This window comes from Apostichopus japonicus, chromosome 1, assembly GCF_037975245.1.
Source record: "Apostichopus japonicus isolate 1M-3 chromosome 1, ASM3797524v1, whole genome shotgun sequence".
NCBI lineage: Eukaryota > Metazoa > Echinodermata > Holothuroidea > Aspidochirotida > Stichopodidae > Apostichopus > Apostichopus japonicus.
In genome coordinates this window covers 9,211,879-9,236,312 of record NC_092561.1, presented here as the reverse complement: position 1 = coordinate 9,236,312, position 24,434 = coordinate 9,211,879, and the positions used below count along the sequence as shown (strand labels likewise).

The following is a 24,434-nucleotide window of genomic DNA, read 5'->3' as shown; positions in this document are numbered from 1 at the left end:
TGGAACGCCAATAGCGTTACAATTTGAGTTTGTCTAATGTAAACTTTTTTTCAACTGAAATTAACTGACTTTATAACATGAAACCAGTTTCCTAACTTCAAGCTTTTTCTTTACTTTGATACAAATCCATGCCTTTGTCAACCATTACATTATTCTTTGAAACACAGTTTGGTGTAGGTCATTGTTTAACGTCGTTGTTCAAGTTAATTTATGACAAATAATGCGTAGCGTCTTACAACTAATTGTGTGTGATGCTTTCTAAAATACCGTCCTTGCTTTCAACTTCCTCTGTTGTAGTGTTTGTAGTTGCTGCTGCAAAGAATTGTCACGAGTTATACACTGCCGGGTATAACATAAGTCAAATTTCTATGTAGGGGTGCTTCCCTGCTATATCCTGTCCATCTCACTCTTCCCCCATCCTTGCACATGCTTTTAAATTGAATGTGCAAATTGAATTAAATTTAATCATCTGCTTTGATACTACATTTTTATCTAGCAGCCAATCGACTCAAAAGTCAAGAGAGTGTAGTATCTACGTGACAGTGCATAACTTACATTGTGCGTGATATGTACATTACATGCCTTCGCAATGCGTTAACATCGATATCATGTAGGTTACCGTATACTCTGATCACATGACATACCATATGCATTCATTTTGTGAAATTTGACACAGTTATAGTGTTACAACCCCCCTTAGCGCGGAATCGTATTTAATGGAAATTAGTACAGGAACGAACTTTTACTATAAAGGATATTATTTTTTATGCTTCTACAACTGTCTTCTTATAACTGAACTTATACTTTTGTGAAAGAACTATATCGTACAAAGGGGCCCTGGATTATTTTCTAAGGCAGATTTTGCTTTTTGAAAACCACAGGGTTGATGATTTGAACAGCTCGTGTCCAGACAAACGAGCTGGGCGACCGACAAAGTATGTACATGTCTGTATTCGTCATATTGCAAACTATAACCAATCGTAACCTTTGTTCTTGATTTCCGAACAACTCCCTCTCAGGAACCAGGTTCAAAACAGAAACCTTCCTTAGACACGCCCATTTCTCTCAATATGCATAAGACACTTCACGAATCATCCCTTTCCAAAAAGGAGTCTGATAGGCGCGTGTGACTTTATAGCTGTGTGTGCGCGCGTGTCATCGACGCGTGCATGCGTTCGCGATACGCGTCTTTGTTGTGATTCTGAATACACGTGTATATAACACATAAGATATTGTAATTATACATTGGAACTGCAATGTTGTCTTTAGATTGTATAACTTATTTTATTTATAAATTATTGTCCTTTGTGCCGCAAATTTCCAGAATCATTCAATAAGCATCTAACAAGGTACAGTTAGACTAATATTCTTACTTGACACGGAGACGTTGTGTACTGTGACTCTGCGCTTGTATAGCCATTGTGCATGTGGCCGTTTGACCGCGTGCGTAGCCTGTGCAGTTGAAAATATTGCGTGCTATGCGTGTTTCACCATCGGCGTATACATCAACCTGGACCTAATATACGTCAATTTCATGGAGAGGCATCATATGACGTCATCGAATATAATACACAGAGGGATCGCTCCGCAGCATAGAAATGTATTACATTCAAGGGCGGCGGAACCGGGGGGGGGCACAGGGGGCACGTGCCCCCCCACTTTTCCTCAGATTAAAAATGTGCCCTTTTTCTACATAAAAATTTCTAAATAAAAAAAGAGTTTACAAAGCGAAACCCACGTCGAATCAAATATTTCGGGAAGTTTTAAATGTTTACTACCACAGGCGTAGGAGCCCAATTTGATTTGGGGGGGGGGGGGGGCTGTAACGACTTGCCCGAAAATAATAACCAAAATTTTTCGCGCGCTAAGCGCGCGTTCAACATCTTAATGTGCATATCATATAGGCATGCGTTGGTTATTACATCGCATGCCAATAACATACAATCATTTGCCGTGTTATAACCCTTCCAAATTGGTTAGAATTATTGGCAAAGTCGTTACAATAATAATCATCATAATAATATCGGTTTAACCATTGAAAAACACATAGAAAATTACTTTTCTTTCAGTATTTTGACATATTTCATTTGCTTTCATGCATGTATCGATCGCGTGTGCAGGGACTTGGACTTTATAATGATTTCACCTCATTTTGTCTTTTTCCTTGTTTCCCAATTTGCACATTAGATACTGCAGTGCTAGTATGCATTGTTTCCTTGAGGGGGGGGGGGGGGGGGTGGCGTTGATGGAGTCATGTGTATACGCAAATAAGATAATACAATAAGAGTTATGAAGGGTACTAAATATCAGGCTGCATCAGTCCAATCGAATTTCTGCAAAGTGCCCTTCGACGTTGGTGCCCCCCCCCCCAGATTAAAAGTGCTTCCGCCGCCCTTGATTACATTCTGTGCTCCACAGTAGGAAAACATACCAACAATGCATGGAGGGTCATGTAACGTGCTCACATGTGCTACTAACATGTTATTCAACCCTTTGTCAGTTATAAGAACGTTTTCGTAATGAGGAGTGATCCCTCCAGATGATCTTAAATTCGATGTGTTTAACATGTTCATTATTGCTTAGTAGTAGTAAGTTGAGTCTCGTCTATCCGACATGCTCAGTGATTAACCTCCGCCACGTATCACGATCTTGCGCAAGGTTTATTGCTTCCTCGAAATTGTTAATGTTAACGTCCTTAAATTGCGACTTTATTTTTCCAAGCAAGGTAGTCACGGGCCTTCCTACTGGTTAAGCAGTATGTCTGAATGCTTCTCTTAAAGCGTCCTCCTGGAGTCTTGCTACATGGCCAAAAAATCTCAATCTTCTATGTGCGACTATGGATGACCAAGGTGTTTGGTTGGTTTCATTGTAAAGCGCATCGTTTGATAACCAATTGTTATTGGTCCATCTAATGTTGAGAATATTACGAAACAGTCTCCTTTGAAAAAAAAGTCAATTTTGCGATCAAGATCCTTCGCTGTGCCCCACAGTTCGCAATTGTACAAAAAATACTCTTTAATAAAGTCTCGAAAATCCTAAGCTTAATGTTTCGTTGGTTATACCAATTCTTCGGTTAATATCTTCTTCGGTCCCCAGCAAGCTTCCAACATTATTTACAATTCTTCCAACTTTCATTTCCTTTTCTTGTGATTGAAAATTTTTTCAGTTTTTGTGCAATGATTTTTCAGATTCCTTCCTGCCAGTTTCTCAGAAACTCGTTTTTCGATAACTTGTTTTTCGATATATCGTTTTTCGATACCTGGACCGACTAAACGTCAATTTGGAGAGGCATCATATGACGTCATCGAATGTAGGTGTGACATGGAGGGATCATCACTCCACAGCACAGAAATGTATTGCTGTCTGTGCTCCACAGTAGGAAACATACCAACAGTGCATGGAGGGTCATGTGAAGTGCTAACATGTGCTACTAACATGTTATTTAATTAACCCTTTGTCAGTTACAAGAACGTTTTCGTAATGAGGAGTGATCCCTGCAGGTGATCTTAAATTCGATGTGTAGCCTATAACATGTTCATGATGGCTTAGCAAAGTTAGCAACTCTCAAACGACCAAATGAGCTTCGCAAAGAGGGGTTATAATTATACACAAGCGTGTGGGGTTATTGAAAGTTCAGATGGTAATAGTACTAATAGAGAAAATGTGACTATCCTATTAATTTCAGAAATACATTTCTGAGAGGAATTCAATCACAGCGGAATGTATGTATTACACGACCACTGCGGAAGTGATTGCATTATTTTAGCCAAATATTATTCAAAATTGGGAAATGTAGACGCAAGGTAGAAAACGAGAGAATGTTTTTTGCCTTCTATTTCCTCAGTTTCGTTTCATTGTTTTTATGTGATGGGTGAAAGACCACGCTGAATTCGGCTCCAATTTTGAGATCGACTTTTTGATTTCACTCGGGATTTGTAGGGTGTCATCGTCACACACCCCATATTCGCCCATACGGTTTCGTTGGCAACTTTGAGCGTATGTGTATATATAGGCTATTACATAGGCCCTACGTTGGTTAAAATAGTGCACTGGGTTATATACAACATATAAAGCAAAATCCAGTTTTAAAATGATTATTTCCCTCAAAGTTTTTAAATGTATAATGCGGGGGGTCACTTGGAAGAGATGGTCGATGACGTCATCGTGCAAGCGAGGCTGTCGATGGATAGTGATAATATGATCTTAATTATGGAATACAACAATACAACTGTATATTTTACTTGCAAGTTATACGACTATTTATTATGGAATGTTTGCAGAATTAAATATATACATTGATGAATTAAATGGAGGTTGAGACAAACCTTAACATTACTTTTTGGAGTTATAAGTAAGCATTAAGCTATTTCGTTACTTAGGCCTATGATATGTACAGTAGAAATATCTAAATTGTTTTATTACAGTATTATTACTATTGAATTGCTCTGGAATTGTCATTCAAGTGATCACGTGATCTGTCTTTGCTTAGAGATACAGCCGCCTGTGACTGTGATACTATAAACGTGCTATAGCTGCCAAATGAAAAATATAAAACACTTAGTGATCATATACACATAGTAGCATAACAGTATTACACAAGCAAATTAATAAATTTGATTCAGAGACAAACTTTATGATTATTATTTTTCGTATTATTTTTAGAAGCGTAGGCCTATAGCTATTTCGTTTTGGTTTCGTAACAGAAATGGAAAAGAAATGTTGTATTACAGTATTATTTCTGTTGACTTGTTCAGAAAATGCCATCTAATATGATCACGTGATATATATATTTTTTGGATGGTAGAGACAGCTGCCTGTGAATATACTAATAAAACCGTTCTGTAACATATAGGCCCACAAACAACACATATACACTCTTGGTGGTCATAAACAGAAGCTGTTTCAAAACGATGCATGATTTTGCTGAAGTTTCTTTCAATTCCGCTTTTTCAGAGGCAGTGAGTTCCCATTGTTTCAAGCCATATATATATATATATACATATATGTCGATACCAATACAGCTTCATGGATAGAAGAAGATGCAATGGCTATCCTTAGCAACGCTGTATGCTTTGGATGCCAATACTAGCTTATAGTCGTTTGGCTATATTTCGTAGTCAATCTTGTTAATGAACCAAATGTAGAGGATTGTTGTGATCATAAAGTCTACAACAATACCAGACGCAAATAAGACGGATATGTTAATTAGAGTTGGTTCATATACGTCACAGAGAAACAAGACAAAAGATACACCAAATATGCAAATATTAGTAATAATGGATTGAATAGGTAGTAAACCGGTCCTCCCTTTACCGATGAAAACACTGTCCATTAGTGTGTTCACCATAAATACAATGTATGCGGGCATGAGAATCAGAATAAGCTGAAAGACCGCGTCGACGTCATTCTCTGGTATGTTCATCACAGTCTTCAAGAACGGCTTCCATGCTGGAATGCTAGCACACCATAGCAACCCTATGATGACGGTTAGAATCGTGTAACCAGCCGTTTTGACCCTATGATGTACCACAGGACTTGTCGATGCTCCGGTGTCTTGTTTCAGCACGTCCGATAATGGTAGAAACGCTATTAGCAGCCAGTTCCAGATGAATTCATTCGCCAGCCAATACGTTCCTTGTTCAGATATCACGTTCATCATTCTAACGACGCAAATGGCATAGAAGAGGTTCCTCACGAAGGAATCTAACCCGGAATAGAAACCCACAGTTCCCCATTTCTTCATCCAAGAGAAAGACATCTTTGAGAAAAGACTTTGGCAAGTCGTTCGAAATTTGACGAGCAGGATTATGATGCAGTAAATAGCTATGACACCGTTGGTAATGATGTTACCGTAAGCGATACCGTTTACACCCAACTGGAGAGAAAAATGAAACGAACTGAGAAAGAAGGTATCGAGAAGGATCGACAGGATGAGACGCATGGCGAGGATGGAGTAGATGTGAAACTGCCACTTGTAGAGGGTAAAGACCACGGTGACGAACTGCACCACACTAAACGTGAGAGAAAAAAGAGAAAATATCAAAGTGCTTACCGTATAGTTTAAAGACAAACTCCTACATAGTGTCGTGCACATGTGGGTTGAGGGGGGGGGGGGGGACTTTGACGAAAGATTGGAGCGACTGGGGGTTCATTGAATGCAACTCTTATGTGGGCCGCTTTTGTTCAGGAGAGGTAGAGGCTAGGGGATCTCCCCCAAGAAATTAGCAAAGCTTGGACGTCAAATCGTGCATTCTGAGGTATGTTTAGACTATGCATTACGTCTATATAGGTCTCAGCGCAAGGTTGGGCTGATAAGTACTTTTGGATTTTGCAAAGAGTCCCCGACTGAACGTCTTTCCCAGACAGCTGATGGAGCAGCTGAACAATACCCACCCTCCCCTCCCCCCCCCCCCCCACCGTGTCCAAAGCATATATGTATTATGAGTATTTCAATCCCAAGTCCTGAACAGGATGCATGATAAAGTTCAAGGATAATTAAAAAAAAAATGATAATCCAAAGAACAGATGCTTTTTCTTGCTGATGAGAGAGAAGTAAATTTTCTGCATCCTGATGAAATTTTCATCCAATTACTTCACGTCGTTTTTCGAGATATTGATAATTGAAATTGTCACGGTTCCGTATATCATTAATTAAATATGACGGAAGTAGGTGTGATGTCATAGTTTGCACATTGATAGCATAAGGCTTGTTTCAATTTTATTCTTTTGATCTTGGGAATTTAACAATATAAGAAACGACTGTATACTGTGTACAAAACCTGAGAAGTTGAAGTTAAATTTTGAATCAAAACAACATGTCAGTATATGCTTCTGTAACATCCGACACCTGATACTTCTTTCAAGTTTACTGCTGCGACAAAACGTATCAACTTCAAATGTCGTTATCTCGAAATCGGTAAACATAGGAATTGAAAGTAAATTTAACCGGAATGCATTTAATCTGTCAAATGTAAATTTCCTCGGGACGATTCCACGACAAACAATAACAAAACCCGAAATATAGCTGAACCACAGAGGGAGATGGGGAGGGGGCAGGGGTGGGGAGGGGGCAGGGGTGGGGGGGGGGGCGGCACTCTAGTTCCCTGGATAATCCCGGTCAATATAAATCTTAATACGTTGTACTCTAGTTTGTATCAACATGAGTAGCTGTTATATGACACTTTTGTAATTGTAATTATAAAGCTGTTTTAATTAAAGAATTATGATTCAAATGCATATAGGATCTTATAATTATTCGGTTGTACGTCATAAAAAAAATCTGGCTCCCATGGTATAACCTTTTGCACTTATATATTTTTTTTAAAGAAGGGTTTTTATGAAAGGTAACCAAATATTCTTCTGTTCAAACATTCTATTGTTTTTTTGGTTATATTTATGTACAAATATTTTATCTTTATTATTAACAAAGCATTTTTTAATTTTGTTATTCTTGAGAGAAGAACAATATAAGTGAGAAAAAAAAACTGATAGCCTCATTATAATCTAACTACAAATCTATAACAAAGTTACCCAGGAGAAGGCTATAACAAATTAGTTTCTTATCCACATTTTGGCTACCTATATACTCGTCCTATAGTATGAATAAACGGACATACCAAACAATATTAGTTCCGTGTCATTTCTTAAGCTCTGTTACCCTTATCACTCCCACCCGTCTTGCTCCATGCTGTACCTAACGAAATCCATGTTACCAAATAAACTGTGACGCAGAGAAATAAAACCGAACAATGATTAGCAGGCATCGCTTGATTATACCAAATGTCATTGAAGACCGCTGTGCTCACGTTATTTTAGTTTATAATTTCCACCCCTCCTACACACCCCCCCCCCCCACAATTGTGGCATCTCTATTTGATACCACATTTGAACACAATGAACCACTTTCGAACAGCAAGCATCGCTTGATGGTACCACGTGTCATTGAAGACTGCTGTGCTCACGTTATTTTAGTTCATGATTGCCACCCCCTCCCACACACCACCCCCCCCCCCACACCCCACAATTGTGGCATCTCTACTTGATACCACATTTGAACACAATGAACCACTTTTTAACAGCAAGCATCGCTTGATGGTACCAAATGTCATTGAAAACTGCTGTGCTCACGATATTTCAGTTCATGATTGTCACCCCTTCCCACACACCACCCCCCCCCCCCAATGATGGCAACTCTATTTGATACCATTTTTGAACACGCGAAGCGTATAAGAAACTTTTGGCTGAAAATGCCTCCCATATCGCTGGAAGTGGCACTTCCCAGACCTTGTAAGTGGCATCTTAGCATTTTCTCTTTGAAATTACTAGCGATATCATAAAAACATACAAAACAAATATGCTAAGGGGGAGGGGCGGCTGCCCCCTTCGACCCCCCTTTGCTACGCGCCTGGTATTGGGGCAGGATAGGGGTCGAAGTATAGGCTTACCTATTACATGGAACCGCAGCCATCTCGAATCGGATGTACGTTACAGTCTTATGTAATAGTTTAACATCCTGGGCCATAAATCGGACGAGAGGAAAGGCAGCAGCGACGATAATTGCAGAGAAGACAATATGGACCACGACCGTGAACAGGATGCCGGTCTTGACTCGATTTCTAGTCTCATTCTCGTCGTCTATGGTGACGCCAATCATGTAATATAGCGGCAAAATCAAAGATTCTTGAACTACCTCAAGAAAGATAGTGACCCAGGTCAACTGTGACGCAATGTTGACCCCGCTGTCACTCGGCAGATCCCCCAAGTAGTATACCCTTGTCGTTCTGTAGAGAGTCGGGATCAATTTGGTGAGCAGTAGAGCTAAATACAACCTCCAAGTAACGCGACTTAGTGAAGTCTGCAAGTCAGATATCAAGGGCGCCCTGACTGATGTGACTGCAGGTGTGACGTCATCTTCGTTCGTATGTTGTACTGACCACTCTGTGCAGGTAGAAGAGTCGATTGGATGCTGGAACGTCACTTCCGGTACATCGACTGCCTCGTTGACCCGTTGTAATGCGGCCCTGACTTCAGCCTCAACAGGACGTTGTGAGCCATATTGATCTGACCTCACCGATGGAGGCTTCATTTTGGTGTGTCTTGATGGTTATACTCTCCACTTGGGGTGAATGCTTTACCTTTAAATTACAGGAAAATGTTATGATATTAACAAACAGTCAATGTTCTTCGGTGCTGCAGTTCACATATCATATAGACATACGTGATTAAGGGCATAAGTTGTGAACGCAACAATGTACTTTTTCACCGCGTTGTGGGGGGGGGGGGGCAGTGGCGTAGCCAGAGGGGGGCCATGGGGCAATGCCCACCCCCCATTTGCTTTGTCTCCCCCCCCCCCAAAGAAAATCCAGTGATGTATTCAAATACTTCTTTTTTACATTTTTCGAGTTCTAATCACAAGTATTAATACTTGACCTCAGGGCTCATGTTCATACTTCATATAAGGTCAGAACTTGGTAATCAGACCGAGATATTACACATTGTGGGCCTTCATCATACCCACGTACGGAGACCGTTGATCAATATCGTCCTACAGAATAAGCGCCAATAATTTGGCCGGTTGTATAACCATTACAAACTAGCGCTAGCAACCCATGTGCATTTTCAGCGACCAATGATGCCACTTTGTGCAGACGAAGTGCCCATTAATACATTTATTTCTTGGTAATTCCTACCATCAACAATCACGAGGTTGCCCCCTTAAGAAATATCTTGCCCCCCCCCTAACAATAGGATGCTGGCTACGCCATTTAGGGGGGGGGTGAGAATTGTGATATGCCTAAGCATATAGTTACAGCCTTATATATTGTTCAAGAAGGTATATGTTCGCAATCTGTTGCTATGTGCAGAATGATGAAGCGTTAAACGATAGACGTAGTTTTATCGTTTCTGGCAATCTTTCCCTATATTGCATCTGATCATTCATATGTATACTTGCACAGTATGGCATTTGCTAACACAGCTGTGTTGAAGAACCGTAGTTGGAAGTTTCAATTGAATTGATTTCGCTGTCTCGTGATAGGCTATTTAATATTCTCCACATCTTATTTATGATGGAGTGACTTCACGCGCCTGCTAGTTATGCCCCTTCATATAAAAAAGTACTATCCTTAAAACTATACTCGACCGCTTTATGAATGATTACTTTGACCTATATACGCCATTTGCAGGTAGACATAGCAACCTGCACTTCTTTCACATAATTATCATAAAACTGTACCAATACTATGTTAATATACCGTTAGCTTGAAGAATGACCAAGCATAGCGTGAATAAGTCGGCTTACCTTGTTATCAGCCATGTGGCGGCGTACAAGCTACAGGATCGGTTACAGCGGTGATATGTTTAAAATAATTCATACTTGATTTCATGTCCTCGGTTCCTGCGTGAGCTATCTATTGTGTGTTGTTGCTGTCGGTATAATCACGTAAACACATACCATTGTGTTACACTGAAACCGTGCATGTGACACAGCGCTTCGTCACGTGACTGTTCACAGCATTGAGGTTATGTTGTTTTAATAATACTTCGGAAGCTTTGTATACAGTACATACACATGGTTATGACAGAGGCGCTGATTATGGTTTCATATTCGTTGTATGTCTTTCTGAACGACGTACGTAGACTTTGAAACATGGATTCGTATATCGGTGGAAACTTGAAGGACGCCACTCTAATGCTAACAATGATTGTCATGGCACATTATTTTGAGGTGATAACAATCCTGGTATTTTATATTAGCTGTTACTGTCGATCTCTGCCAATTACAGCTTCTTTTTCATATACTGCTGTAACGAGCCATATGACCTGAGTCACTAAAATATCAAGCAAAGTGACTAGAAGAAGATTGTGATTTTTTTTGTTTGGCCCCATAGAGATATATTGTGACTAGAGTTAATGACTTGACTGAGTCAGAGAAATCAATCTCAATGACTCGATTCGACCCTTAAAATGAAATGACTCACCCACGAATATGGTTGGTTTAGATTCGATCGTAACCTTTGTAGTCATGTTGGCGGATGAGTGAGTATGTGTGTATACGTGCGTATGGCTAGCCATTTTATTTTTCATTCAGTATTTAATTATTGATATCAAAAATTATTTAATGATATCATGAATTATTTCATGATATCTGAAATTGTTTTAATGATATGTACGTTATATTTGATGATATCATTAATTGGTGCAAGGAAAATATTGATATCATTATTTTATTTGATGATATCATAATTAAAATTTCTGATATCAAGAATTGAATATGTGATATCTTAAAATAGATGAACTATTATAGATATCAATATTTCAATTCAAGATATCATAAATTAAATTTCAGATATCTGTATTTAAGTTTATGATATCAAAAGTATGACGTACATATAACGAATTCGGCCATATTTAATGATATCATTAATTCGAATTTTTGATATCATAAATTCCAATTATTGATATCATCAAATATGACGTACATATCACGAATTCGGCCATATTTAATGATATCATTAAATATGGCCGAATTCTTGATATGTACGTCATATTTGTTGATATCATTAAATCGAATTAGTGATATGTACATATCATTAATTCGAATTAGTGATATCATCAAATATGACGTCATATTTGATGATATCAGTAATTCGAATTAGCTGCATGCTTATTTACGATTTTGCGACATGTTTTTTGGATCATCACTTACTTTAGGAGGGAAAAAGTTTAAAATTTGATACGGAACATAAACATAATTTTCCAATGTGCAATTACGTAGCACCATGTATCTGATTAAGTGCCTATAACCTTTGTTCATAGAAAGTATTGATGTTGTGGAGGTTTGAGCAACATTCATAGTGGCGAGGGAATTTTGCGTCTTGGCGAGTAGGTTTTTAGTCACGGTCGCCAAATAGCGAGTACTTTTTAAAAATATTTCAGTGTCGAGGCCTGAAAACCTTAAAAACATACTAAAACGGTCTAAACATAGTAAAAATTCATGATACTTTACATGTATGGTATATGGATTTGCCATATTGAGTACAAGAATCCTGTTGCTTGTGAGGTCAAAACTCATTTCTGGTCACCAGAGGTCAAACTCTGAAAACCCTTTCACATGATATCTAACGATGGGAATCGTGGATACTTCTCATACTTGGTGTGTGGATGTGTGGACATTGAGTGTGTGGACATTGAGTACAAGACCCCTATTGTTTTTGATGGAGGTGTGTATTGCCACGTACAGTACACTGACCTGTGTTCATTATGCCATAGTGTATAATTGTACATCAAAAAAGTGGTTCGGGACAATTATATTGTGACCGCTACTTCTGGTTAACAAGCAGAAGAGCTTGTGCAAATGTCACTTCATCGAAACCTCCATGCAGTTTGTATTCTGGTTTTTCGATGGATCTTTGACATAGTGTGACAACGTGGAATCAGTGGCCTACAAAAAATCACGAAAGAATCAATTCTGAAGTCAAACATTGATTTCTTGAGTTTATTCCGTCATTGATTTGATTACAATAAAACAGAAATTAAGTAACTTGAACTTTTACGTGCCTATACTATCACGTAGATCTTGTGCTATTGATATGTGCAGTAAGACTTCTTAACACGCGTGTACGAGGCGATTAAAAAACCCTGTATATTCTTAGCCAATCTCAATGGTAGATTTGGTCACATGATAATAAGAACCAATCAGTCTGCTGTGAAAGTTACGTCATTTGTTAGAAGTAGAAGAAGGCAAAGTTAAAATGATGATTTGGAAATGCATAATCAAATGATATCCTGTGATAACCATGCGGGTAATGCGTGATAGAACAATTAACGAGAAAGGGAAAAGGTACCGGTAGTATTCAATTACAACTATTCATTGCTGGAAAGAACAAAGACCAAAATGGGAAAGCATATTTTGAGTTTTGTTGTACTAATTCACGGTTTGTAGTGAGTTGGTAACTATTCACTTATAAAATGACTAATATCATGAAACATCATATGTTGAAAGCATTCACTTTCGGTATCAATGAAACTTTTGCTTTTGAAAAATACTAAGAACCAAAAAACAACAACTAAACACAAGTACAACCAAACAATTGCATTGAAATCGATGAATTTGATGATAGCTCTATATACAAGGGCCGCAACACTAACCATTGTACTCGCAAGCATATACCCGGTAGGCCTATATAAATTTACGTACCAAGCCCTAGTGTTGCTTTCATTGAAAAGGCCAACGAGCCAGGTCTGTGCATATTCTGTTTATTTAGATTATGAATACACTACAGCTGTATATAGTGGTTGAAATCAAACCGGTGTGAAAACTTTAAAAATGAAAATAATAATAATAATTATAATAAATCAAAGCAATGAAGGCTAACGGGGAAGATATCGACAAGAAGTGGAGAAATGAATCGGTTAAACAAACGAAGGACACCTCAGCACCCAATCCAAACAAAGACAAGGAAAGAGAAAAGCCGAAAGAAGCGAAAGCAGAACTACGACGAAACTTAAATCTACTATTTTACATACCTCTGCAGGAATTAATAAGCAGGATTTGTTTTATATGTAATCAAGCATAGTTCTATCTTATACAGTCATTTTCATTTCAAAGTACCACATTTGGTCATTGCCAAGTTTCAGTGTTATTTGGCCTTATCGGTTTATGATTCCGATTAGTAACGGTAAACACAATTGGGCCTAACGTTATAAACTTTACATTTACTTTGTACGTTAGGAGAGGGGTTCTCTTCTACGTCCTATATTATAATACGAGCTGAAACTTTGAGGTGCTTTTATGTAGGGCCTAAGTATGTGATAGGATATTCAGAATACATGATAAAGCAATGTGCATGTAGATCTTTCTCATGTTTTCGTTCCCATATAATGCAATATTGGGTTTTTCCCCTCACCGATAAGGAGTTGTCACGTCTTAAGTGTTTGAATTTACAAGATATCTCTGTTGCAGGTGTTAGGATAACAACAATGGTATCGTCAAATAGACCGGATTGCAAAACAAAAATGTATCAACATATCACCATGTGTTTAAGAATAGCCTACATGGCTGTTGGAAGCTTTAATCAGATAGTCATTCTGAACCGCAATATTGGGGGAGGGAGAGGGGCAGTAACAACTTAATGAAAGCTAATGACTTCTTGAAATATTGATGACTTTTATAAGATATCACATGCAAAGATTGAATAAAGCAACATTTTACTCTACAGCAGAGATTACAGCAGAGATTTGAGCTAGTATTTACAATGCTACCGAAGCATGATGGGTAGATATGATTACTGCCTTACAAAAACACATTGTAGGCTGGTCCGTTAAATTAATGCAGTACCATTTTTCCCCGGCTATATTTCATAGTCAACTTTCTTAATGAACCAGATATAAAGGACCGTGGTGATGATACTGTCTACAACAATACTAGACCCGAATAAGACGGATATGTTAATTAGGGTCGGTTCATATACGTCACAGAGAAACAAGACAAAAGATACACCATAAACGCAAATATTAGTAATAATGGATTGTACAGCAAGGAGACGAGTCTTCCCTTTACCAATGAATACACTATCCATTAGTGTGTTCACCATGAACATGATGTATGCGGGCATGAGAATCAGAATAAGATGAAAGACCACGTCGACGTCATTCTCTGGTATGTTCATCACAGTCTTCAAGAACGGCTTCCATGCTAACACACCATAGCAACCCTATGATGATAGTTAGAATCATGTAACCAGCCGTTTTAAGTCTATGATTTATCACAGGACTTGTCGATGCTCCGGTGTCTTGTTTCATCACGTCTGATAATGGCAGATATGCAAGTAGAAGCCAGTTCCAGATGAATTCATTCGCCAGCCAATACGTTCCTTGTTCAGATATCACGTTCATCATTCTTACGACGCAAAGGGTATAGAAGAGGTTTCTCACGAAGGAATCTAACCCGGAATAGAAACCCACAGATCCCCATTTCTTCATCCAAGAGAAAGACATCTTTGAGAAAAGACTTTGGCAAGTCGTTCGAAATTTGACGAGCAGGATTATGATGCAGTAAATAGTTATGACACCGTTGGCAATGATGTTACCGTAAGCGATACCGTTTACACCCAACTGGAGAGAAAAATGAAACGAACTGAGAAAGAAGGTATCGAGAAGGATCGACAGGATGAGACGCATGGCGAGGATGGAGTAGATGTGAAACTGCCACTGGTAGAGGGTAAAGACCACGGTGACAAACTGCACCACACTAAACGTGAGAGAAAAGAGAGAGAGGGAAATTGTTATCAAAGTGCTTACCCTAGTTTAAAAGCAAAAACCAAAGCTTAGACGTCAAATTGTGTCTTCTGAGGTACGTTTAGGCTATACATTGAGTCAATAAATAGGTCTCAACGCAAGGTCGGGCTGATAAAGTCTTCTGACACTTTCTAAGAAATATTCCCGACTGATCGGCTTTCCCCTACAGCTGATGGAGCAGGTAAATTCCCTCCCGCCCGAGACAACATGTGGAGTATTTAAATCCCGATTCCTGAACAAGAAGCATTGTAATTTTTGGACTAGACGTCTTTACGACCTGAATATAAGATCTATAACTGGACTTTCCCTGGAAGCTATATCTTCTCACCCGGTGCTTTACCATGTCACACCGATGACAGCATGTAGGACGCGTAAGTATATATTACGTTAAGCTGTAAGCGTTAGCGTTATACGGATAAATTCTTAACCACAGTTCATCCAATGAAAGTTTAAGATAATTTCTTTTTCCTCTATAGAGAACCACCTCGTGGAAGCTATATCATATCGCCAGAATGTGAAGAGGTTTTTAGGGGGTGTGGAGGGGTTGAGGACAGAGGCAGGGAGGGAGGGAGGGAGGGAGGGAGGGAGGGAGGGAGGGAGGGAGGGAGGGAGGGAGGGAGGGAGGGAGGGAGGGAGGGAGGGAGGGAGGGAGGGAGGGAGGGAGGGAGGGAGGGAGGGAGGGAGGGAGGGAGGGAGGGAGGGAGGGAGGGAGGGAGGGAGGGAGGGAGGGAGGGAGGGAGGGAGGGAGGGAGGGAGGGAGGGAGGGAGGGAGGGAGGGAGGGAGGGAGGGAGGGAGGGAGGGAGGGAGGGAGGGAGGGAGGGAGGGAGGGAGGGAGGGAGGGAGGGAGGGAGGGAGGGAGGGAGGGAGGGAGGGAGGGAGGGAGGGAGGGAGGGAGGGAGGGAGGGAGGGAGGGAGGGAGGGGAGGCTTACCTACTACATGGAATCGCAGCCATCTCGAGTCGGATGTACCTCACTGTCTCATCTAATAGTTCAACATCTTGCGCCATAAATTGGACGAGAGGATAGGCAGCAGCAGCGATGATGGCAGAGAACACAATATGGACCACGACCGTGAACAGGATGCCGGTCTTGACTCGATTTCTAGTCTCATTCTCGTCGTGTATGGTGACGCCAATCATGTAATACAGCGGCAAAATCAAAGATTCTTGAACTACTTCAAGGAAGAGATTAACCCAGGTCAACTGTGACGCAATGTTGACCCCGCTGTCACTCGGCAGATCCCCCAAGTAATATACCCTTGTCGTTCTGTAGAGAGTCGGAAACAGTTTGGTGAGCAGTAGAGCGAAATACAACCTCCAAGGAAAGCGCATGAGCGAAAACTTCACAACGGCCTTCAACGGGAGGCCCGCCGCCGCAACTGTTACACTTGGTGTGACGTCTTCCTTTTTAGTGTCTTGCGCTTCGCACTGTTTGCTTTCGTCGATTCTCTGAGGTGGGCTGGAATCTTTTTCGTCGATCGGATCTTGATCTGTCACGTCCGGCTTTTCTGACCTTTCATCACCTTGAACCACCTCTTCCGGTACGTCGTCTGCTGCATTCATCTGCTGTAACGCTACCTGATCTTCAGTCTCGACAGAATGTTGTGACCCATCCTGGTCTGACGTCACAGAGGGAGGCTTCATATTCACCTTTCGGGCTCGTAACTCTCCTCCTTGATTGAACCTTGTACCTTTAAATTAGGTCAGAAAACAGGATACACATTTTATAGATGTGTCTCTTCAGTTTGTTATATATATATATATATATATATATATATATATATATGCGAAGGTATGAGGGGTCGAGTGGAGGGAGGAATGGGGCAGGAGGATTGGGGGGGGGGGGCTGCAAGGATTGCAACTGCAGATGAGAACAATTCGCTATATATATGGGGAAGCCTTGATCCCACCCAGTCCCCCCTAATACTCAACTTCGCGGTGTCCTAAATAAGTTATCTTTGTCTTGTTTATTCAAGTTCAGAAGTGAAGGCTCGAAGTCTGAATAATGTTCGCTCTCTACATACTTGAGAATAATACACTCTATATGAACTATACATTTTGTAAATGTTAGCGCTTGAAATAGACGAAAATAACTAGCTAATGATCACATCAAATCATTTACACTTCGCGGAGGCTGTGTTTATTTGGGGGAGGGGTGGGGGGGGGGCGTTAGAATGTGACGAAGGGTGTCCCGATGACCTATGTCGTGTTATTTAAAATTTGAACGATATAATTCCCGTAGTGGCTGTGATAATATAGAATACAACTTATCCCATCCACCAGACATGAGATTATGATTACGGTTTGTTATAACATATTAATAAGTCTTTTTCACCCATTAATTTATAATCTGACTAAGCTGCAGAATTGAAGTGAGTTTATACTTTACAACCGTACTTTGCGTTGGGTGACCGCGCTGACCAAACCATGACGTCAGAGCGGCGGAGGGTAGAGGGGGGGGGGGAACACCCCCTCCTCAGTTTTACAGAAAACATCAAACTAACTTCCCAAAGTTTACAGATAAGAAGTGCCTCGCTTTGGTAGCACCCGATACTCATAGCTAGTACAGTAACTATGTTCATGTTCCACAACCGTGCATCAGTAACTACTGCGCTGTGTTCGCAACACGGTAACATGTGTTACGGTTGGTACAGTAATTACTGCAAAGCTGTTACACGTTGAACTACGAGTCCGAAAGGTGAAATTTTGCAGTAATTTCAAAAAAAATATATAAATTTTAATTTGTTTTTAAAAATTTTTGCAGTAAGAACAAACTTGCAGATATTACTGTGCCACCTGTAACACATGTTACCGTGTTACGAACACAGCGCAGTAGTTACTGATGCACGGTTATGGAACATGAACAGTAGTTACTAGCTATGAGTATGGGGTGTTGGTAGACACTAAAGGTCTCCTGTTCTTGAAAATCAAGAGTGCCCTGCTTTTGGGGAATTAAGAAGGAATCTAATTCAAAACATTCTCTTTCTCTAAGATGCATCCAAATTTATGCATGGTACAGAACGAGCAAAATATCAATTTTGTTAGAAGGTTTGTGGGAACATTATGGTTTTCCCCTACCTGAAAGTCACCTCTTCCTCCCCTTCCCTCCCCTCATCTCCCTCCACTCCCCTCTTCTCCCCCTATTTTGAACCTTCTTCCTCCGCCACTCTTCGCATGACGTAATATTTAGACATAATTTATACAAACTTCAATCTAAGATAGCTGCTCTCATATAGAACGTGTTAATATGTGTTAGCTTAAAGAAGGATGGTGCAGAGAACAAATTTGAGTAAGCAAAGGCCGTCGTATTCTTAGTATTTGTTTTGTGAAATTTGCATGCAAATCCTATGTATCATATTCAGGATAACAACATTTAAGTTGACTTGTTTGCACTGAAGGTGAACTTGAAGCAAACAGGTGTGATGTCTTCGATCGCACACTGACAAATTTGGTTTATGATTTTCTGTAAAATATTTGTCCAGTTTCTTTAGACTTGGAATGCATTAACAACATACGAATACACTATAGATATTGGAGGTTAATGGAAACCCTATCCAATCCAATGTCAAAAATAATAAAGTGAACAAATAAAAAAGAATAAACAAAATTGCTTAAAGTTCACTTTTGGTACAAACTTTGACAATTTCAAGTATCAATATCTCTAAAACGCAATGAAGGACCCCTGCAGATAAATATCACAGAATGCTTAGTGTATATATATATATATATATATATATATATATATTGTATATATATATATATGTGTGTGTATATGTATATATACATATATATATATATATATGTGTGTGTGTATATGTATATATACATATATATATATATATATGTGTGTATATGTATATATACATATATATATATATATATATACATATATACATATATATATATATATATATATATATATATATATATATATATTGTATATATAAACTTACCAGGTATATTATATATATAAACTTACCAGGTAAAATCCCCTTATGTTCTTTGGAGCTCATTATAGTTAGCTCTTGCATGATGGGAAATGGAACAATGGTTAATTGATAGGTTAATGGAAGTTAATGTAGGTGTCTGTTTCTACTCATAATTATTTTGCTATAATATGCTACCAAATATCATTGTTGAGATCAGTTTATCCTATAGCATTAGTAGGTCAGTAGTATTGCCCCAAATTTAAGGATAATACAAATGAGCAAACGTTTTCAACCTATATAAGTACGTGCCTGGGATCGGTTCAGAGGCGCTAAGTTATTATCCCCCAATAAAGGAGTGAAGAATTTTGTTTGCTCTCTGCAGGAGTGGCCAACTATAGTCGTGAACTTGAACTTCGCAGGCAGACAATGCATTCATGTATGTTACCATTCATACACAATCCTGTTTTTTTTTTTTTTTTTGCCAGGTAGCATTTCAACCAATACAAAGATTGATTCACATTCAGAATAGGCTATGTTTGTTGGAGTAAACTACCTCGAGCAGAAGTTCATATACTATTTGCATTGAGTCCGCCATCTTTCTTTGTTTTCCTTTCTGTTTGCAAGAAAGTCAAATTTCAATGTAGGGTGACAAGCCTGTATGGCAGGGGTAACCTAACTGGGGTGCATGAACTCCCAAGGGGTACGTGAGTCCATCCCAAGGGGTTAGTGAGACGTTTCTGAGAGTCAAAACTAGAGTACTGTTTGTTGAACTAAAATCTGATATATCATATAATTTAGTAATGTACAAAAGTTGGTCGTCATGAAAACAAAGCTGCGGGCACGCCTTGACGTCGGCCTCGACATGAGGGCTGGCCCTCTCCAAGACAGCTCCGAGGATCAAACGCCTTGTGGAGGAAAAACAGGAGCATCCGTCTCATCGTTTGTGATGTGAGATCGATGCATGATACAATTCATGATCTGAGTTTATAAATAAATATTTGTTCATCTCTTGTTTTATTTTCATTACAATATTATACTATGAACTTGATCTTTTACGAAGCACTGTTATGCGTATTATAGTATAATGACTCAGATCGTGTCTCACGAAAAAATTGGGGGTTGGTGGACAACTCTGACTGGCATCCACATGGGGTTCGTGGGGGGGGGGGATAAAGTTAAGGAAACCCATGCTGTATGGATTACATCAGGGTTCATGCACCCCAGTTAGGGAACCCCTTGCTTATATGGTCCCCCTCGATAACAGTTTTAGATCAATGTTATCATAATATTATATATAACATCATATGTATTATCTACATATCAAATATTCCCCCCCCCCCCCCAAAAAAAACAAAGAAAACATTTATGAAAGTCTGTGCAGTTTCTGTATAAATATCTTCATCCATATTGAAATACTGTTGTTGTACTATAGGTAGGTATTCAAATGAATGGAAGGCATCTGGCTGAATTCACGTAGTCGGTCCCCAAAGCATTTACAAATATAGAGAAAGAGACAATTCCATAAGTAATTGTTTAGAAGAATAACTAGGGATATTCTTTTTTGAACTTGAGCAACTAACAGTTGTTAGTCAAAGAAACTGGTTCCCGAACACTGGTCGAATTGGACTCAGTATTTTTATGGTTTTTGTTCAAAACTGATATATAGCAATTATACATGTACAGCCATTCCACAAGCAAATGATAGCAGTATATTTGGACTCTCTTCTGCATTAATGTCCATATTATTATAAACAGTGTGATCCTTTTACATACATGACTGTAGAATAGTAACATAATTTGTCCATTTGCCGTCTTTGGCCTCTTTGTTATAATGAAGGTGACATTTAATGTTAACAATCCATGTTAGTTTGATCTTTCAACACATACACTTGACTTTGGATGTAGTTGTTTATATGCGTTTTGGGATATTCTGAGAACGTTTGGTGCGTTATTAATTAAGTACAATTAATCCATTGATTTAAGATGCTGGTCCTGTTTTATCTGAAGTAAATAACCATCAAAGATGTCATTTCATCCGCTCCTAATGTAATTCCAAAGAGGTGATGTAAGTCCTAATACCACAAATATTTTTTTCACTATTTGTGTATCTTTTCAGATGTGACTCACACACTATTTCGATTATTGAATACCTTTAATTAAAACCTAACGCCTAAAAATAGAACATATTTCTATTTAGAAGCACCTCTGTCACACCCCATCTGTTTGTATGTTTAGTCTACAGGTGCAATGTTCCTTTCATGTACTTCGTTGTTATACTAAGAAGGACAGAGGGCTATAGTAGTAAGTGACAAAATCCATATTATTCTCATAGCCTGTTTTATCTTCATGTGTAACTTACTTCTGCCATTGCAACAATGAGAGATACACATATTTATTTACAATGGGCTGAAATCTTTGCTGTTAATTCATTGTGCTTATAAAGTCCTGTTCTACAATATTTATGTTTAAAAGCAGAAGGTATAGTAAAGTAACAAAAAAAAGCAGACAGAATCAGTTTGAAAGATTTGGTTGATTGCCCTAAATTGAAAAAAAGTCAGTTTCGCATTCAGTGAAGACCCGTACTTAAGGGAGTTTAATGTAATACTATATATGCCATGCCATGCATATATAAATATATTAAGTACAATTATTTAAACACTATACAATATATACAATATAGATACAAGATATATATGTATATATATATATATATATATATATATAGACCTATATATATAGACCTATATATATAGACCTATATATATATAGACATATATAGACCTATATTTATATATATAGACCTATATATATATTTATATATATAGACCTATATATATAGACATATATAGACCTATATTTATATACATATATATATATTGTATATATATATATTGTATATATTGTATAGTGTTTAAATAATTGTAAAGCTTCTGACCATAATTATCAGAACTGTAGTACAATGAGTAATGCATGTAAGTGCAGTACTAGGTACAAGGTATGTACTATAGTAGCAAGATTGAAACATTACTAGCAGTTTGATCGAATGTAGTAACGTTACTTGTAACCAAATCAATGTCACCTCCAAAACATTATAGCTAAGATCACAAACAGAATTTGGCAAAAGTCTGATCATTCTGTCCAATAATAATCTAAGTTTTTTTGGTGATTTATGTTTAGTTAGAAAGCTACCAGTTATCTATGGAAATCAACTAATTTACTTAACATAAAATTTACTTCAGTATACCTTTATCACTAATGTACATATATACATCGTGTGTGCGGTAAATTGCCCAATAAATCAGGAACAAACACAAACATGTCGCTTAATTGATCAAATATGCATGTTAGATCTTACAAAATTCATTTGTAAATGTTGTTACAGTGCTCTCTATAAGGGAAATTAACTCATCCACAAGCACATTGTTGTAACGAGAGAGAAAAAATATAATAATGTACAAACACTGTAGTATTAACCAAAAAGTTATGTCACATCAGAAACATTCATTTCCAGTTTTAAGTCAAATGAGTTACACCTAAAGTTGTGACGAGGCTTATCGAAACATAAAAAGGTTAACTTTTAAAAATGATATATAGCTTACCGGTACCACGTGTTCTGCAATAGTGTTTCTCTCGTAGCCTATACCTGCTGACGCCCGATGTGAATCTTGATTCTAGATACTAGATTTCCTTCGCATGTTGCTCACTTATAAAAGAATATGTTGTGCTATAAATAATATACCTATGGAAACCCCCGATTTCATATGCACGGGTGCATTTCTGTCTGTGTTCATATGTAAATTCATACCGCAGGGCTTTATCAGTTGACAGACACACACAGATCTTCGCTATCATGTGTATCGTATTTACATACACCGACATATTGTTAAGTACTGTCTCCACCTACCTGCAAATGATAAAAGGGTACTGACTAACTATGGCACACCAATTTGATATCAGAGTAAACAAAAACAAGGGGAATCACCTGTAAAGGCCTATTTTAAGATTTGAATATGTCATCGCCTAAGTTTGGTGGAAGCTTTGATAGTATTCTACATAGACAGGCTTCCATGCTGGGGAGAAAATATGTCTATTTTAAGAATTGTAGTAACTGTTGTAATGTTCTTTTCTTGGTCCTAATGTAAGCTTTGATATTTAAACCACTCAATAATTGTTGTATTGGTTGTATAGAATTGTTACCAAAACATGTGTGTATCCTGCAGCTTGACTATGACCTATAGGCCTACATACGGCCATATTAGTAACATGCATGTATTTATTACATGAGTCAAATCCCCCAAGATTTGAAAAAAAAAATGTGTTCATAGTTAGATTTCAAACGTGTAGTATGGAACACATTCCATGTTGTTTTTTCTTCAAATTTGCTTACTATTGATCTATTATTGTTGATTAATTTACATTAAGGTTTCAAAGTGTAAGAAAACTTTTTTTTTTGGTGGGGGGCTCTTTTTCTTTTGAGGGGTTGGAGGCTGGTTCGTGTTGTTGTTTCTCGGTTATATACTTTTACTATTTTTTTTCTGCTTGTTTTTGTTGAAAAGCTTAGACACTGGCATTATTAAACTTACAAAAACTGCTTTGAAGTCAAGATGTTATCTTGACAACAAACATTTAGAAACAGGAAATGTCTGATCAGGTTCGGATCCAAGGGTTTGGGATGTACACCTTCCCCCCTTTTTTACCCCCACCCTTTTTACCCCCCCCCCACACCCTTTGTTTGAACCCCACGCAAGACATAAATATAAAAAGCACAACCTTCGGCGCAGAAGAATTTATATCCTAAGTATACCTCAGCATGTACAGTTTAACGTCTACTTTTTTTTTTCCCCGCGGGAGTACACCCATATCCCCATTCCCCTACAAGGGAGTCCGCTGCAGCGACCCCAGGACCACACCCTTCTTTTTGTTAAATTCGTGGATCCGCCCCTACTCATCAAGATCCGATCTTCATAATAGTTTTATTCATTACATAGTATACAACGAAAATGCCTTATGCAAGCATTCACAGAAAAACACTTTATCCTAATGTTTAAGTTATATAAGCTCCTTTAAGTGTCTTAGACCTACCCAGGAAATAGTCTCCATAGTTTAATGCATCCCAGGAAGATGTTGTTTTTCACCTATTTCTCACCCTCGATTATTATAAAGAAGTTAAAATATTTTTGTATGATTCAAAATGACCTAAATTTAACC

The 24,434-nt window shown here is 38.5% G+C and overlaps 2 protein-coding genes across 2 annotated transcripts; both read right to left on the bottom strand.

Annotated features, from left to right (window-relative positions):
• Nucleotides 1–4,078: 4,078 nt before the first annotated feature.
• On the bottom strand, nucleotides 4,079–10,535 carry LOC139966774 (uncharacterized). The gene is made up of 3 exons (XM_071970128.1): nucleotides 10,301–10,535; nucleotides 8,445–9,134; nucleotides 4,079–6,011 (listed from the first exon to the last, which is right to left on the bottom strand). Exons 2-3 carry the CDS (start codon nucleotides 9,083–9,085, stop codon nucleotides 5,105–5,107), a joined length of 1,548 nt encoding a protein of 515 aa, XP_071826229.1. The 5' UTR covers nucleotides 9,086–9,134; nucleotides 10,301–10,535; the 3' UTR covers nucleotides 4,079–5,104.
• A 4,114-nt stretch (nucleotides 10,536–14,649) lies between these two features.
• On the bottom strand, nucleotides 14,650–23,122 carry LOC139971933 (uncharacterized). Its single transcript, XM_071978788.1, has 4 exons — nucleotides 22,826–23,122; nucleotides 19,277–19,321; nucleotides 16,229–16,988; nucleotides 14,650–15,250 (listed from the first exon to the last, which is right to left on the bottom strand). The coding sequence occupies exons 2-4, from the start codon at nucleotides 19,308–19,310 to the stop codon at nucleotides 14,650–14,652; spliced, it is 1,395 nt and encodes a 464-aa protein (XP_071834889.1). The 5' UTR covers nucleotides 19,311–19,321; nucleotides 22,826–23,122.
• Nucleotides 23,123–24,434: the final 1,312 nt, after the last annotated feature.